The sequence below is a fragment of the Harpia harpyja genome, chromosome 7, assembly GCF_026419915.1.
Source record: "Harpia harpyja isolate bHarHar1 chromosome 7, bHarHar1 primary haplotype, whole genome shotgun sequence".
In the NCBI taxonomy this organism is placed as follows: domain Eukaryota; kingdom Metazoa; phylum Chordata; class Aves; order Accipitriformes; family Accipitridae; genus Harpia; species Harpia harpyja.
Window position 1 is genome coordinate 29,057,647 of NC_068946.1, and position 17,560 is coordinate 29,075,206.

A 17,560-nucleotide genomic window follows, 5' to 3' on the forward strand; every position below is an offset into this window, starting at 1 on the left:
TGTAAAAATGAATTTCTTTGAGTATTCATTCCTGGTGGAAAAAGACTCTCTACAGGCACAATAGACATAGACTGATCTGTAAAGGGATGTCAATTTTATACTGATTGGTTGGCAAGAGCTTCTTCCCTTCCCAAGTGTAGGGTGAGCCTAAAAGTGCTGCTGTCAGCCTGGTGATTGTTATTACTGGGCCACAGCTACAAGAACATTTGGGTATTTCCTGGGATCTATGTGTAAGGCCAAATACTGTCACAAAATTCATTGCTATTCTTAGTCTGCTGATGGAGAAGAGAGACTACGTAAACTTTTCTGGAATGAATGAAGTTGCAAGAAGCAAGTAAGCTCATAGAAATTAATTTACGGTGTGTCTTCTAATGCTTCTCTGGATTGAAAAGAAGATCCACAGGGCAGTGTGGTAGATTGGGTACCTGTGGAGCTGTCATTCAGGGAGTAGCCAGAATGGCATGAATGTACAGCACCTGTGCACAGGCTAGTCTCACCTGCTTCTGTTGCATTATTAAATTAGTGCTTAGTTTAGTGGTGGTAGTAAAGTGGTTTCCTTTAAATGCAGCTGACAAGTGGTTTTCAGTGCCCATTAAGTTTATGGATGTATATACAATGTCATTCTTTCATGCTGTGTCTCTTATGTATTGTTTGAGACGTCCCCTCCTTCCGAGTGCACATCCCTTCATGCAGTTTCATGCATCTTGGTTCAGTCACCTGCTGATCCTGAATTAAGGAGTTTCCTGTTTGCTGGGTTTCCTTACCAACTGCACCAACATAGAAGTACCTCTTTTTGCATTGCCTGTAAATAGAATAGTCAATGCAACCTGCATGTTGAATAGCAATCACAGGGATGGAACTGTATACTGCGGGAGAGGGAAGAATGTAGATCTGCATCATAAAAAGATGTTTTGCTCATGTCTCAGTTGAATCCTTTTGAAGGCTGTTGTGTGCCCCCCCTACAGAATAAGACAGTCTTGATTTTGTTGTGTGTTATTGCTTGGTTTTGATTTTTTTTTTTCCTTCTATTATAATTCCATCAACACTAGCAGCTATAGAAGAAAGAGAGGGCCAAGTAAGACATAGCAGAATTAGGTGCTGTTTTATTTGAAAAATGTGTTAGACCTTTTGGATCATCATTTGGACTGTTGTTAGTAGTATGTCTGAAAATGTCCTTGTTTCAAAATAGAATCCTTTAACTGGTTATGTAAAATACCATGCATGTTTCTGTGCTTTTTTAGTCAGATTTTATGTTCTGTTGTTACATACAGAATGTTACTGAAGGTACAGTTATGGATGTACGCAGTTTTCCTTGTTCTGTCTGCCCAAACCATGAGCAGTTTGCTTTGTATTCCTTGCCTTGGCCCTTATCTGGAAAATGGAAATCTTCCTTCCTTCATTCTTCCAACATGTCTGGTGTAGTTTCGATGATAAATGCATACAAGGATGTTAAAGGCTTGCATTTTTACTTGAATCATTAAGCCCTTGGGAAGTTTCAGTAACAGTTCAGACATCCAAGTTCTTCGTTTCTTTTTCTAAAGGTTTTATATAAGCTTTAGTGGAGCTTCGGGCTGGCTGATCAGTATGTGTGAGTCTACCATGTCATTAGGAGATGTGCACTTCTGGATCTCTCATCCACTTCCTTTGTGTACTCTGGGGACAAAAGGGTTGCCTACATTGCCCTTAGTGTTCTCGTATCATTTGCAGCTGTGTATTAGGATAACAGCTGTAATTGAATTGAATATTACGCTTCAGGACTTAAGTGAGCTGCCTGCTGTGATCAGGAATGCTTGTTTTTTCCCTATGCTGCTGCACGTCTCCTCACCACCCCCCCAACCTTCCCTTCACAATTAATGAAATATTTAAGGGTGTTATGTTTTCCTGAAATCTGTGGCCATAGCTAGAATTGGGAAAGCAGAGCAAGAAGCCCTGTGGTCTGAGGTAGGGAATCCTCACTCTGAGACGCTTGCATAGTCTTGTCTTGCTGTCTACTCAAAATAGTGGCTAGAGTTGGCTGAAATCTGTTCTGCCCCTATCGCTCAGATCAAATTGGCAAGAAATGTCTGAGGGCTTTTCTTTTTCCTAATCTGTGTGGACCAAGAATCACCTCAGAGGCATCTGAAATTTATTTTGCTTAGTAATTTTTCACTTACTGTAGAGGCTCCATCAGCTTTCAACCTGGGGGAAGTTTAATGGCCTGCAACATATAGGAAGTGTAATCTTGAGGATTGGTAGGAAGGATTCTTCTGAAAGAAAAACTCAGGACTGAAATAGCAGAACTTCTTGTGAGTCACTTGTGGTTCTTCAGTGGGTAAGAGAGAGATGCTTTTTAATGATCATTTACTTGAGCAAAATTCGCCGTTTATCTAAAAACCTCTAAGACAGGTTGACCTGATAGTGTGTTTCTGTCCTCTTCAAATACTGTCATGAGCATGTTCAAAGTATGTGTTGTCTGGAGTCAAGCATAAATAACCCCCTTAAAGCTTTGAATTTGTACATTCTCAAATTGTGTAATAAAGTTTAACTTGACTATGAAACCTTTTTTTTTTTTTGACATCTAGCTGTTTTTTGTCAAGGTTGCAGCTGCTCTAAGATTTTTTTCATTTATAATACAAAATGCATACTCTGTCTACTTCCTACTAATATTTAAAAAAGATTAGTTATGTAAAAAAAAATTATTTACAGACATACACTTCTTGAAGTTACTGCATTAAACTCTCTTTCTGCATCAACTTGTTAATGTTTGTTATTCTTCTTTTGAACATCATTCCAAAGCTAAAACCGCATGGGAAGAGATGCTACAATAGTGTTTGTGTTATGATAACTTCATAATGAAGATTCTGGAAAATTGGAGCTAATGTATGTTTTTAAGTACATCTCTGCCTACTGAAGGCAGACTGATATAGATTCAAAGTTACACATTTTCCTAGCTTTCATAGTCTCGTTCTGTTTTCACACTGAAAATGCTCTAGTCTTAGCTGGTAAGACTAAGATGTTGGCTCCTGCAACTAATGAGCGTCATTGTTTTAGGGAACACCTATATTTTATACTCTGCTTGACAAATATTTTACCTAAGGCAACTTGTTTTCATGATCTCTGGCTAAGCAGTTTTTTAAAGCTGTCTTCAGGTTGTATTCATAAAGAATCTGCTGTGAGACATGATGTAATCTAGGATGCTCTTTTTATGGGAATTAATTTAATGTTTGCTTGGGTACTCCGGCTGGAATCTTGGTTCAGGAAATGGGACACAATGATTGATAAAGCCCCTTCTTTTCAAGGCAACATCTGCCTGGCTAGATGTGAGACAGGCACTGAAATATATTGGAGGGAATAAAGGTTCTACTGTGTGCCTTCTCAGCAGCGCAAATTCCAGATGCAGTTAGATAGATTCTTCAGTAGACGTTTCAGTAATTTTGGTGTGTCCCCTCTCTTACAGGAAGAAAGATCTTTTAAATGTGTTTCATTATACAGGGGGTCACCCTGTGGAGACTAATTTAAAATTTCAGGCTGCAGTTATGGAAAGCTAGAGTCAATATAAGTAGTAATAATACAAAGACAGCTTAAGTGATGATGAGAAACCAACCCCATGGAATATAGGGTAGACTTCTGCTTGATCCACTTTGTATTTTACCTCTTTCTTCAAGCTTTCAAACGAAGGGGTGGGCGATTTTTCTGTGGCACATCAGAAGTATTTCCCATTGTTTGTTAGAAATCAAGATGATGAAGTAAACATTCTAGTATCTTCAGTTTGTTTATTTCAGGAAATTGTGGGTGCTTGTGTCAACTAAAGTTAGAGGGGGAGTTTATACAGCACTGATGTATTTGGGGGGGGTGGTCCAGGAACAGTGAGTTTGCTTTGATATTACCATCTGATAGCTGATTAAGACTTTTTTCTTCTTCCAGTTGCTTTTTCAAACAGTTGTTTCATTAGCAGTTGATAAAATTTACGTAAGTTATGTGTTCACTTGTGTTGCTATAATTATTTTTATTACAAACTTAAAAATAGTTTTCTTTATATTCTCTATAAGAACTTAGTGAAAAGGTTGTTGTTCGGCTGGGCTTAAAATACAAACAGCTAGAGGCAAAGGCAGGTTCTTGTACAGGCGTGTGCTTAATTTTAGCAGTAGCATTAGAAATCAGGCTGTTTGAATAACTGTTACTTTGAGCAGCTTTTAATCCATCTTTTACTGAAACTCTAGCCTGTCTGCAATTCAAAACATGCATTTTCAGGCATAAAGATTTCTTTTCCGTGGTTTCAAAGATATATTCTTGCATGTTGCACAGATCAGTGGGTAAGGGAGGGAATATTGTGGGCTGTCCAGTTTTGTACCTCCAGCTAAACCTGAGAATAAGGCCTTACAGTGAGGATGTCGGGTTTTCGTACTTGCTGGATTTCTGCACTCCAGACTAGCTGCCTAATACCAAGTAAGACTGGAAAATGAAATATGCTCAAACTGCACATTGCTTTTAAAGCTGTTTTTATGTATTCCATAATTATTTGGCTTCGTTCTACTAGTTGCTTTGAATGAGTCTTGTACATCTCATGTTCTGCTCTTGACTTCCTATGTCTGAAGAATAGGATTTATTGCTAAAGTCCAATGCCCTATTTTAATTTTGAAGAACAGCTTAAAAAGCCCCATGTGTGTAAACACTTGTTCATTCCTTTTTGCCAACCCTATTTCCAAATTGCTACTACTTAGTTTATTTAAGAAATAAGTAAGGAATTAAAGCCTATTTCCAAAAGTAATGCTGAGTCCCTTGCTTCCTTGATAGTTGGAATGCAGTTGAGTTTGACAGGACAGTTCAGTTGAATTGTGGCAGATCATCTGTTGATGTAAAGAAAACATCCTTAACGAGTTGCGGAGGGAGGGAAAGAAGGGCAGGAAACAGGTAGTAGACTTGAATCAGAGGTTGTCACATTCCTTAATAAGCCGGTGACCCAGTATTGAAATACATTAGTAACTATGAATGATTTATACACCTTAATTATATCTTCAATCTATTGATGTGTGTTTAGGTGCAACTATTTCTTTCTTGGATCTTACACTGAGGCAGGTAGATATTGCTGTCCAGGACCTCAAGAGGTCAACCACAGTACTTCTAAGTATGTGAATCTCTTCATGTATGCAAGGCATAGATTCTATTTTTCCAATTTAAAGCTGTATTGCTTACGCAGGTTTACCTGTTTAACTGGTACAAAAGAGTGCACAGACATTATTTGATTTTTAAAATGTGGCAACAGATGCTTTCTTTGTATAATACATAAATGCAGAATTTTAACTATTAAAATTATTGCCTGAGTAATTTCAGAAACATATGAGGTTATTGGTTATAAAAGGTCTCTTTGTTTTTACTGAAGTGGCTGAAGCTTTATCTTTTATCAGACATTCAATGTGTTTTCACTGTGTTGTGTGACTACAAGCCTGGAAAACTATTGCCTGAAGCATGGTTTAAAAAAAGAAAAACAAAGCTCAAAGTTGGCTCAAAATAGTATATTGAAGGAAGCTTTCACTTGACATAAAATTTTTAGTTGGGATGTTTTGAATTTGAATTTTTTGGCTGACAGATTTGTACCTCAGTTTTTGAATTTGAGAGGCATTGGAATGTCTGTGTGCTGTAGGAGCCTTGGGATGTATTCAGCTAGTTCCTATGCTGTTTGAAGCTAAAAGAAAACAAATGCTCTTTTGTTCAGGTTTTCATCTACATTACTCTTAACGTAAATTGGGTTATAGGACATTGGATAATACACTAAGAATTTTCCATAACTTTCTAATCCCCCTCCAAATCACTTTTTCAGAAGCAGTTAATTTCAGAATATTTTATGCTTATTAAGAAGAAACATGGAAATGCTAAAGGAAATGATCTGCGCTGTATCATTGACTTAGTGCGCTGCAGTATTAAATTCAAAGGAGAAATGTCAGTCACAGCATAAGACTTTCTTCTTTTTTACTTAAGAACTTGCTGGATTTGATCAGTCCCTGTCATGTGAACAGAATATTAATATGAAACAAATAATTTACGTGCTCAAACTACCTTTAATTATTTACCAGATTGTCAAGAAAATGTGTAGAAATGTGGATGTGAGCTTTGGCTGTCAGTTTTGTGAAAGCATTTAATTTTTTTTTCTGTGTAAGTAACATTTCTTTAAGCACTGAGGTGAACAAGTATTAGAGGTGAATGAATACCTGCTAGAATCTTACTCCTGTATTTATGTCTGCACACTATGCTTATGTGCTCATACGGTATACTACTGTAGTGTTCTGTCATATACAGCTTCTTAAACAGAAATGGATACTGGCATGATGACACACAGATGATGCCAAATGGAAGAACAACTCTGATTTCCAAACCGGCTCCAAACAGAGTATGTTTTCCAAACCAGAGTATGTGATATAGTTCCTTTTGGTTCCTGGGGCTAGATTTAAAAATGCAAAAATCGTTACTTGTTCAGATGGTGTTTTGAATGTTTGTGTATTGTCTACTGCATTCCTGTAATAGATTTGTAACAAATTCAATAGTTGTTTTTAGGAAGAAGATCCTTAGTTCAGTAACAAGCATGAGCTTGTACAGGCTTGTGTTTAAATAATAAAAAAGATTGGGGGTAAAAACATCAGTTGCCTGAAAGATGGTTTGTTTTCATTTTGGGGTTTTATGCTGTCAGTTGCCTTTGAACATACTTAAGCATCTCTAGTTAAAATGCTTATTACAGTGCTTCTGAAATTATAGTGAATAAAAACATTATTGTTGCTGAACCTTTAATCACATTGGCATTTCTAGTAGGACACAGAATACTATTTTTGTTTCTCTGATAATCTTTCCATTGTTAATTAAGTGTGATGTAAACAAATCCTGCAGTCTTATTCTTTTACAACTACTTTTTTCAGTGCAGAGTGTTTTCATTATAAGGAAATATTGTTAATATAATAATATCCTATTCTCTTGAACTGGGTTGATTTAGGGCAGGAACTACTGTCTCAAAGTGCAAGTCTGCAGAATGGGGTCTCAGTGAAAGACACTTTAAGTACACTTTTGATTATAACTTACCTCTGTCTCAAAGCTGTTGCTTTCTGATGACAGCAATTTGTTAGTTTCAGAATTCTGCAATGGTGTCTTTCTTGAAAATGTCAAAATGGTGTATTTGAAGCATTGTTCTTGGGCTTTTCATCTTTCCTTATGTGTTTTGATATCACATCATCTCACATTTGTCCTGGCATACTAAAAGCTATAATGGCTTGCATAACAATCAGGTTGAAAGAGTAAATGTTTCTTTTTTTCTAAATTATTGGTAAGTTTGTGTTTTTTTTTTTTTATCCTGACAGTGTAATTAAAATAGTAGATTATGATTAACTGTTGCAACTGGTGACTTCTAATGAAAGCCTCAGTGATTTTTCATAAAACAATGTTAGAATACTGTGCTTCATGCATTTGAAAGTGAACAAATCTAATGAACTGTTTTGGAAACTAGACAGTTGACTTAAAGCTATTATGAGTCTGCCTGTTTAAACAGCATTTCAAACAGATAAAGTTGACTGATGCAGTCCATAGTGCATAATGAAATACTCCGTAGACCACACTTCAGTGCAGGAAGCCTTACTTGCATATGGAAGACTATACCATGTTGGTACCTTATTTTATCTAGGCATCCCAGAATGATGCTGCTGATTTTCATTAAATTCTGTTCTGACATACACTTGAACAGAATAGAAGGGGAAGTGTTGAAAAATGAATACTAAAATTACTTTGGCACTTCGCCTGGTATAAGCTAAGCAGAGGCAACAGCTACCTAAACTCTGCTACCCTGCAAATGCTCTAGGAATATAAGTGGCTTACTTTATGGTGTCACACTAGAACAGTTATTCCTTTTCCATTTCTTAGATCTAATATAGTTCTAAATGACTCTTTAAAAACAAACAAAACAAAACAAAGCACACACAACCCCCCCAACCCTTTAAACATATGCCATTTTTCTTTCTTGTTATAAATAAAAATGTCATATCCTTAGAAAGGTGTGATAACTCCCTGTTAGATCATGATTTGGTAAAGTATGGTGCATGTTTGCTGTGATCAACAACAGTGAGAAAGAAAATGGCTGTAAAAAGGAAAATGTCAAGCTTTTTAATTGGAATGTGCACTTTTTTTGAGTTGTTACTGTTTCAAATTCTTATGTCAAAAAGTTCAGATACTGTTATCTGAGCATTTTGTCTCTGCCTTAATTTATTGAATTAATCCTTTAATTAATGTCCTTTGGAATATCTCCTTCCAGTAGGGGAGCTTGTGCTAAGAGAGATCCCTTTTACAGAACTAGCAAGTTAATATTAGCGGTTTCTTAAGCGAGACACTATCCTCTGTGTGCCTTTTGCAAGCAAACGTTGACAGGCTCATAGGAAATGCAGCTGACGTTAGGAAGCTTGGGTGGGGACTATACTACAGGGTGCTGGCAAATACTACAGGGTTTAGTGCCAGACTTGCTGACACGACAGTACTTTACTTGTAAAAGTTTTCTTTAGGCTGCTAATTCTGTCTTCAGAGTAACTGGAACTAAAGCAGTGTCTCTGATGCCAAGCTAAAATAGCTAAAGCAACAGCTTATGGGAAATTGAGAATGCTGGTTTCTTTCCACAGCTTAGATTGTCAGAAATATTAGTAAAAAGAACAAGCTCCTCTCTTAATGAAAGGATGAGTTATGAACAGTGCTGTAGAATGAATGCACTGCAAGACAAGTCCCATCTAACTGTAGATTAAGTGGCAAAAACAGCTCAAAGAGGGAAAGGCTAGCAGTGTAAAGTATCTGTAAATATTGAGCTCGGTCTGTTTTATATCACAGTTTCCATTCATTTGATTTGCCAGTTCATAGTCATATTTCCTAAGGCATGCTTTTAATAGCTTCCCTTAGCCTTTGCTTCAAGTGTACCTAGACATAGAGAAATGCTATGTTGTTGAATGTGAACACTGTTACAGCAGTTTGAACATGTCACCTTAAGTATGATGTGTTTTGTATTGAATTTACAATATTTCTGGTCTGTATAAAAGCAAAGCTTTGAAGGGGCATGGAAGTGGAATCCAGTTTCTGTTTGTTTTGCAGAAGTCCAGGCAGAGTATGAGTTGCTGCTACACTGCTGTCTCCAGTTCTGTATGTGGAAGGGCTTTCAGGTGACATCATGGAGAGGAATCTTGCAGGGGAAGGCATGCCTGACTTACAGAACATAAAAACTGGTGCAGTCTTGGTGGAAGGATGCAGCTCTATTACATAAGTATATTGGCATTTTTTGGATTTCAGCATCACTTTTAGATTTTAGGAAGAGCTTCCTTCCCTTCCCTGGAGTACTGGAAGTACTTAACAGGACTCAGAACAAGTGTTGGAAGAAATGAGATTCAGATGGTGAATTTAATCTGTTCAGTGTTTGCTTGGTGCAGTATGCCATGCCAGGTTAGCTTTAGTATTATTGTCCGTTTTAAGGTAAGCAGCTGCGTTGTGCTGTCCCACAAAAGTAAAATCTCAGTAGGAGACTGAAGCCGCTTTGCCTAGAGCAACTGGATGGCAGTATCTTGCATCTGTGGGAGGCACTGGCTTCTGCTGACCTCAGAATTGTAGATGACCTCTGAAATCTCCTGTTCCCTGATTATTTTATCAAGGTAAAGTGAAATATAAGCAATATATAAATAGAAGGAAGGGCTATTTTTCAATCATGGAGGTTTTTTGCATGAACTATTGTCATATAAAGTCAAAAATGGATCGAACAGTTTTCCTCTGAGATCCCCTTTATCATCTTTCATTACATCTCTCATCAGTTCAACTTTGCAACACTGGTGTCTTTCAGACCAAGATTTGTCTTTTTCTGAAGACTAGCATTTAGAAAGTTTGCTTTTAAATCTACGAAATGTGAACTGGAGCTTTCTGAAAACTACGTAGCAAATTACTATGTAGCCTGTGACTTGACCAAATCAAGCTGTACAGCACACCATGAATTTTTTGTGTAGCTCTTGGTGGTCATCTGTTCTCATGTCTCTCTGGACATTCTATAGCACATCTCTAGGATTTACTCTTCTGTAGTGCCTGATCACTCCCAAATTGTTGCCTATGTCATTTTCCTCCCAAGTATGTAAACTTTCATTCTGAACCAGATCCTGGGTTTAACAGTGTGGATGTACCCAGGAAGGCACGTGTGTCTTAACTCCATATAAGGGGCTTGGAGGACATGTTTGGGGAAGAGAATAGAGGCTTGTTTAACAAAAGATTTATTTCCTTTGAGGTGATAAAAGATAACCTTTGGAGAAGTTAAGTCTTTATCTTGGTCACTCAAATTTGTTGAATGAAGGAGGGTCTGATAGCTGTAATCACGACTTTCTGCTTCCAGGGAGGAGTTTCTTTGTTGGGTAAAAACTGTGCAGTATCACTGAAGTGATCTGGACAGTGTCCAAGATTTAAACGGTCTCATGGGATGTATTGCTGGCATTCTCTGTGGCCTGTTTCAGCATTTCTGTTTACAGATGTGTAGAGTCAGCTATTTGCAGTGCAGTGAGACTGCACTTCCTGTGGGTTGAATGGTGTTGCTTAACTGTGGTCAGCTGAATTCCTTGGACAAGAGTTGAATTTTTGTAATGTAAAGTCAATAGACTTTGCCAACAATAGCTGGCAATGAATGCACGTGCAAGGCTAGCATGAAATAATTTCTGGTGGTGTATTAAATATTGTGTACTCTGTTCTTCATCTTTTTCTGCAAGGTTCTGACAAAAGTGAGCTGCAAGAATGGCTTTGTAATTATCCATTGCAGCTTTCACACTAACTCTTTACTTTTCAGCAGGGTAATAAACTGTGAATGTATGCAATTTTTATAAAGCTTATGGACAGACATGTGCTTTGACTTCAGAAAACTTTTTTAGAAACTTAGTAGCTGACACCAATTTTCTTAGACACTGATACCATTTGAGTATCAATCTTTAATTTTTTTCAGATGGAGCAATTATCAGATGAAGAACTTGACCATGGTGCGGAAGAAGATAGTGATAAGGAAGATCAGGATCTGGACAAGATGTTTGGGGCCTGGCTGGGGGAACTGGACAAACTCACACAGGTTAGCGAGGTTTCAATCATATCACAGAATAATTCTTTACAAGTATTACATGTTTCTTTTCAGTTGGATGCTAACTACTTAGTACTGCCACTTGAAGCAAGGTAGACTCTAGCATGTGACCAGCTCAGTACTCTTTAAAGATTTCTAAAGTGGCTTGTTTTCCCCATCTCAAAGTTGTTAAATTCATTTTTCACGACCTGCTAGTTTGACCTTTCCCAAAGGGTATGATTCCTTCTGACAGCTATGGAATTGGTATTTTGTACTCATGTATATAGAGAAACACTGACTTTAGCTGGCTAGAGGTAGGCTAAATCTCCAAACATATGGCTGGACATTGTCCAGCTATGACAGCATTTATTCGTTGCACCTGAACAGCAATAAGGAACAAGAAATTGTGAATGTTGCCACTGATGACATGTTAAGGTGCCCTGATACACCCTAGAGGACTCACCATTATTCCAGAGTACTCTTCCTGCATTAGAGAGGCAGCTGAAAGGACATCATCTTTTGGCACTTCCTTTTTTCTAGTGCTTTTTCCTTTCCTTCACAAGCAGATCTTGCATTTTGCGTGGTATGCCAGACTCTTGGGGTGATAGGCCATTTCTCTGTGACTGCCTGCTATGTTTTTTTCAGCTGCGTGAGCTGGCCCTCTTGAATAACATATTTCATCTTCTCCCTCTTTGTCACCTAGACTTAAGCAAAGGTATGATACCTTAAGTTTCAGTAAGCTAGAGAAGAGGTAGCTTTTCTCATCTTCATCTTACCCAAAGACTGAAGGAAAATTGAGCTAATCATGTGACAGCATTTCACATTCAGGCTCATCTGTCTTATCTTCTGGTTAAATCTCTGCCTGCAAGATCTAAATGTACATAGCACTCTAGGGGAAAATCACTTTTTTTTCTGAACTTGTGCATGCAGGGCAATAAAGAATCCTGCCTTTTGAGATGAATGGAAGACAGTGTGAAAGAAATCTTTATATTGTAATTCTTGTTGTTTTAACTCCCTGTGAAGGATTTTTGATGGTAAGGAGGAGCTGTTTTGAAGGCACAGGCCCTGTAAATTACCTCAAGTGAGGATCTGCAGGGGAGCACAATGGGTAATTGATCTGAGACCTTTTATACTCTGCCCCATTTTTTCCAAGTATGAGCAGCCTAGATATATAAGCATACTTGGGGCTTACAGCTACACGATTGACATACAGACTTTATGGTGATGTCTCAATTTGTGTGCTGATCCATGCAAAATTCTTAGAACCTACTAACAGATAATTAAGGGGAAGACCCGCGTTGTTTGTTTCTCACTTTCATATTGCTGTACAACACAGTCTGCAGCATAGCCTGACAGTTGCCGTTCTGTCTTTTGCGACTACTGAGAAATGACATTTCTGCCGAAACTTTGAGTGACCTCATATGGTTTTGTATAAACAAGTTAATGCAGTTACTTGTGTCTCAGTTCCTTTGTTTGGAAAGTGATTGTGTCTTGATGCAGCTGTCCCAATAAAGGGGGGTGGTTAGAGCTAATAAGCTACAAAGTGCATTCTCCTGTAGTCTCAACATTTGTTGCTATTTATCATCTGGATTCTAGGAGCAGTAGGAGGAAAGGTTTTTTTGTCCCTGAGTTGCTTGAACATTAACTTCCTTTTTAGATTTCCTAAATGTTTGTTTTGGGGGGTTTGAAAGACCCACATTCCTTTCCAGATGGAAGTGCTTTTTAAAAGATTTGTAATTGTTAAGATGCCTATGAGATCGTTTGAATTCACTGTGCCCTCTCTAACTGTTCATCTAATGAAAGCATTTTAAAATGTAGTCACAAAATTTGGAGCATATGTGAGCAGAGTTTGGCACTGATGCAGAGTGCATTAACATACGTCCGGCCCTAGTTATCCTGCTCTGTGGTGCAGGTTAAATGAAGGAAATCTTACCTTGCTTCTCATGATCATTCAGAACTAAGCTTTTGGTTGCAGCTTTCAGCAGTTCTGCAAACTGCTAGTGTAGCATCATAATGTGTTATGGAGAATGTGCTCTGGTAACAGTGAGAGCATATCACATGTTCCCAAGGATGTGAAATAACTTAATTATTATTAAATTCAGTAAAACACATTTTAGGTGCTTTTAACCAGAATGTATTTGCTTTACAGGAGATCTTTTGTGGCAGTCTATGGGTTCAGTCTGAAAGAACGCGCCCTAACTTGCCTCTTCTGCCTCCAGTTTCACTGCTGCCTCTAGGGTTATAGATTTTAAAATTGTTATTATTATTATTGTTATTATTATTATTGTTATTATTATTATTGTTATTATTATTATTATTGTTATTATTAAGCTATTATGTTTGGAACAATATGTAAGCTCCATTAGAGGTACTAGAGGTGAGATTTTTTTTCCACCTGATGGTAGGCAAGGCTGCATCACTGGCTTCTCCTCATTAAGTGGTGATTGACCTCCTAATAAAGTGGGGGTTTTGTGGTTGTGTTTTGGTTTGGTGTGGGTTTTTTTGTTTGTTTGGTTGTTTTTTTTTTTTAAGTTCAAGCCAAACTGAGAAGTGAATTTAGCAAAAATAAATATTAGGGAAAAAAATAGTGCATTTGATTTTTAACACAGGCTTGAGTAAAGATTTGGAAAATGGAAATTAAAAGCTTAGGTGAGAAACTTTCTTCTGTTGGAGCTAGAAGATGCTTTTCTTTCAGACAAGGTTATCTTCAGGAAAGCTTTATCAGTACAAGCATTGCTTAAATTCAGACCCTCTGCTGGCCTGTCAAGGCTCAGCGACAGCAAGAGCTAGATTCCCCTTGTAACACTTGTCACTCCAGGGGCAGCAGCTCCAGACCTTGTCATGCACCATTTGGGTCACCAGCTGGATCATGGTACCCTCTTGCTTGCTACTTACAAAAATGCTGGTATTTCTTATAATATTATGCCTGTATTAGCCTTCATAACATAACAATTCAATGTATTGAGTAGAAGGATGTCTTGTATCTTTTTTTTTTTTAACCTATATTAGTTTTTCTAAAAAAATTTATCCTACATAAACTGGGTGGGGTTTGTTTTCACAATTTAACATTTTTCACAGGAAAGGCTTATTGAGAAAAATGCCTGAATTTAGCCAATTTAAAATCCTTTTTAATAAAATAGAATTCTCCATTGAATGCTTTTTTGTGCTTATGCCATGATTATGCTCATAAGCTAATGGTGCATTTTTTAGAGAGGGTGCCACAGTTTGGATGTGTTTAGATACTTGTGCAATTTGCTACAGAGGAGTTGTTACAGGTAAGCCAGCTGCCTGTGTTTCAATATGAGGTAGTACATAACACCACTTAAAAATGCATGTGGAATATGCTTCCGTCCGTTTGATTCTAAAAAAACCAGAATGTATTTAACATCTCTTCTCCATTGAATATCTGACGCTAAATCTCTGTGGTATGGTGATGTACGTTTTCAGTCAAGCCTGGAAAAGAGTTTTTTGTTTTTTTTAATATGGCAGGAGTTTTTGAAAATTTCTGTTAGAGAAAATTAATTTTCATTCATCTTGAAGATTTGCTTGTCCAGTTACTTGTCAAACTTTATTCTGCCCTTTTTTTTGTCTTTTTCAGAGTTTGGATACAGACAAGCCTGTGGCACCAGTGAAGAGATCACCTCTCCGTCAGGAAACCAATCTTGCCAACTTCTCATATCGCTTCTCCATGTACAATTTGAATGGTTTGTTGAATTATTTACCCCCTCAAATATTAGTTTAGGAAAAAAACTTGTTCCAGCTATAAATGAGAACATTGTAAAATATAAGCGTGCTTAAATACACTCCTAGCTGAAGTGAGAACATCTTTGCTGAAGGTGTTGCTTTCTGATGGCACAGAATTTTGAGTATCCTAAAGCAGTATCTTTTACAGCACCTAGTATCTGAGAATTTTTTTTTGTTTTGTTTTTTTAAAGCAGTTACATACCTTGCATTGCTTTAGCAGATAATGCTTAGCAAAACACCTACACTTTTTTGAAAAGTTGAGGCATCATATTATACAAATGTATGTTTAGATTCTGTTCGCAGGATAGCAGTTTAAACTTCTCAAATGTAATCTGAACTTTCATAGATTTCTTCTGTCAGCAAATGTATTTAACCTAAATAGTTGGGTTTTTTTAATTGCGTTTAGACTGGTCAAGAGTAGTAGTGCAGATAAATTTCTGCTTAGCAGTGAGCAGAGATTTTGCAATACAGATGGGAAAAGAAAATACAGCTTCCTTTGCTCCCTTACCCTGTTAAATTTGATAACACAAAGTGAAGAGTTGCACAGACAAATCAAGTAACTCCACATGTACTGAAAACTCTTGTTTGTTGCAGAAGCCCTGAATCAGGGGGAGACTGTGGATCTAGATGCCCTCATGGCTGATCTCTGTTCCATAGAGCAGGAGCTCAGCAGCATTGGGTCTCATTCAGCAAACAATGTTGCAGTGAAACGCCTTGCCACAGAATCCAAAGCTCAGAAACCACCTGCTAGCCGACCTTCTACTAAGCACAGCAGCATGAAAGGATTATCCTCCTCATCTGGTAAGGTGACAAAACCATCACATGCCAACGTATCTTTGGATGACATCACTGCCCAGTTAGAGAAGGCCTCTTTGAGCATGGATGAGGCAGCCCAACAGTCTGTTGCAGAAGACACCAAACCAGTAGTTACTGCTCAGCACAGGAGGACAGCATCTGCTGGCACAGTGAGTGATGCTGAGGTGCGCTCAATCAGTAACTCCTCCCGTTCCAGCATAACCTCTGCAGCTTCCAGCATGGACTCCTTGGATATCGACAAGGTGACGAGACCTCAGGAACTGGACTTGACATCACAAGGGCAACCAATCACTGAGGTAGAGTCTCACTAATTCAAGATTTTGGTTTGGTTTGGGGTTGGGTTTTTTTTTTTTTCCAAACTCTTTCCACACATTCCACCCCCACCCCCCCACCCCACCCCCCCCCCGCTGACACTACTAGCTAAACATTTTCAGTGCAGTGGGGTTGATTAAAGATGAAGGTTGCTTTTGCGTGGACTGCACATGCTGTGGCTACTTCTTTCTCTGTTTCTGTATGCAAGGAATCTTTTTAAAGAATGTGTACTTTCTTTTTTTGTTTTTTTTTTTTTTTTTTTTAAGGGCTTTCCCTATCTCTTCCTCCTCCAAAGCCAGTCATGGATTTTCATGTTTTATAGTTAATGTTTTTATTCTAAGTAAATCTCATATATTGCTTTTAATTTAAATCTGAGGAACACACAGCTGTGAAAAAAAAAAGTATAACTGACAAGACTACATTCCTGTTACAGTACACTGAATACCTGAAGCACATAGAGCAATTTATGAGTGCCTATCTGGAGCTATACTATACCAGTAATTTGCTGCTACTTAATATTCGTGTTTAATATACGACAGGGAGAACTCTTTGAAGCAACACACAACACAGAAAAACAACTGGGCTGGGATACACCAATAGCAGGTGTTCATTTGGGATTTTGGTGCCTCAGTGTTGCTTAATCAGAGAGGAAACTTTTCAGTAAAAACACAGTCAGTTTGGGGAACGTTGAAAAGCGCTGGTGACTTGTGTGAGGAAAGGGGGAAAATGTTCCAGTGAATTTAGAGAACTTAAACTAGAAGCTGTCTTGCAGAAATATTCTCCGAAACAGAAATCTGGCCTGTTCAAAAGTCAATTGTACTAATATGTGTGTTCTCTTTTACGGGAGAAAACTGGAACAAGCTGAGTTTATTCTAATCAATAATTAACACTAATTTCAAAGAGCTGTGCTGAAAGCATGCCTCTACCCATCTGCAGCAAAAGTTCATCTGATGTAAAGGGTGAATGATGCAGGCTTGTCAGTCTAATGATCAACTCATCAAGGTCACACTTAGATTTAAATCTTTATTTGAAATGGTGAGAAATGAATGAGTGACAGTTTAGTTGAACTTCCTTTTTGTATAAAAAGTTATTGTTCGGTGTATTTTTATTGGAGATTTGTATTGAGTGAAGCAAAACAGGTATATATAAATGTGTCCTTTTCTCTTTGGAAAGTTAAAATGCAAACCTTTGCATTATTGCTGTAGGCCTAAGTGTTGGAGCCAGCCTATGACAATCATTGATTATATTGTTTGTTTGTCAGTCATTTGTCTTTCTGTGGTATGACAAGGCTTATTTTTAGTGGTGGGGTTTTTTTAATCTCTGACTTATTTGTGCTGATATGTCTTCTTTTTTTAAATGCAGAAAGTTAGGCAGTATTGCATTTTTGTCTCTCCTCATGTTATAAAGATGACTTACTTGAATCAATTACACTTCTGCAACTTGCATAGCACAAGAAAAACTTGAATTTTGCATTTCTTTATTTTTAAAAATGCAGGATGTTTTCTGCAGTTGATTTTGCAGCTGTCCATCTAGATCTCAGCCCCTCTTACTTCAGGAGTGATATCCTTGAGGCACCAGCAAGATTGCCCTTCGTGTCTCAGATTTTTCAGTTCTTCGCATGGCATGAGT

At 37.7% G+C, this 17,560-nt stretch overlaps 1 protein-coding gene across 1 annotated transcript in view; it reads left to right on the top strand.

Moving 5' to 3' along the window:
* Window positions 1-17,560, top strand: part of RAPH1 (Ras association (RalGDS/AF-6) and pleckstrin homology domains 1) — a 99,851-nt gene that overhangs the window by 25,577 nt on the left and 56,714 nt on the right. The window contains 3 exon segments of the mRNA XM_052791295.1: window positions 10,952-11,071; window positions 14,658-14,763; window positions 15,398-15,915. Coding sequence (XP_052647255.1) covers window positions 10,952-11,071; window positions 14,658-14,763; window positions 15,398-15,915 — 744 coding nt within the window.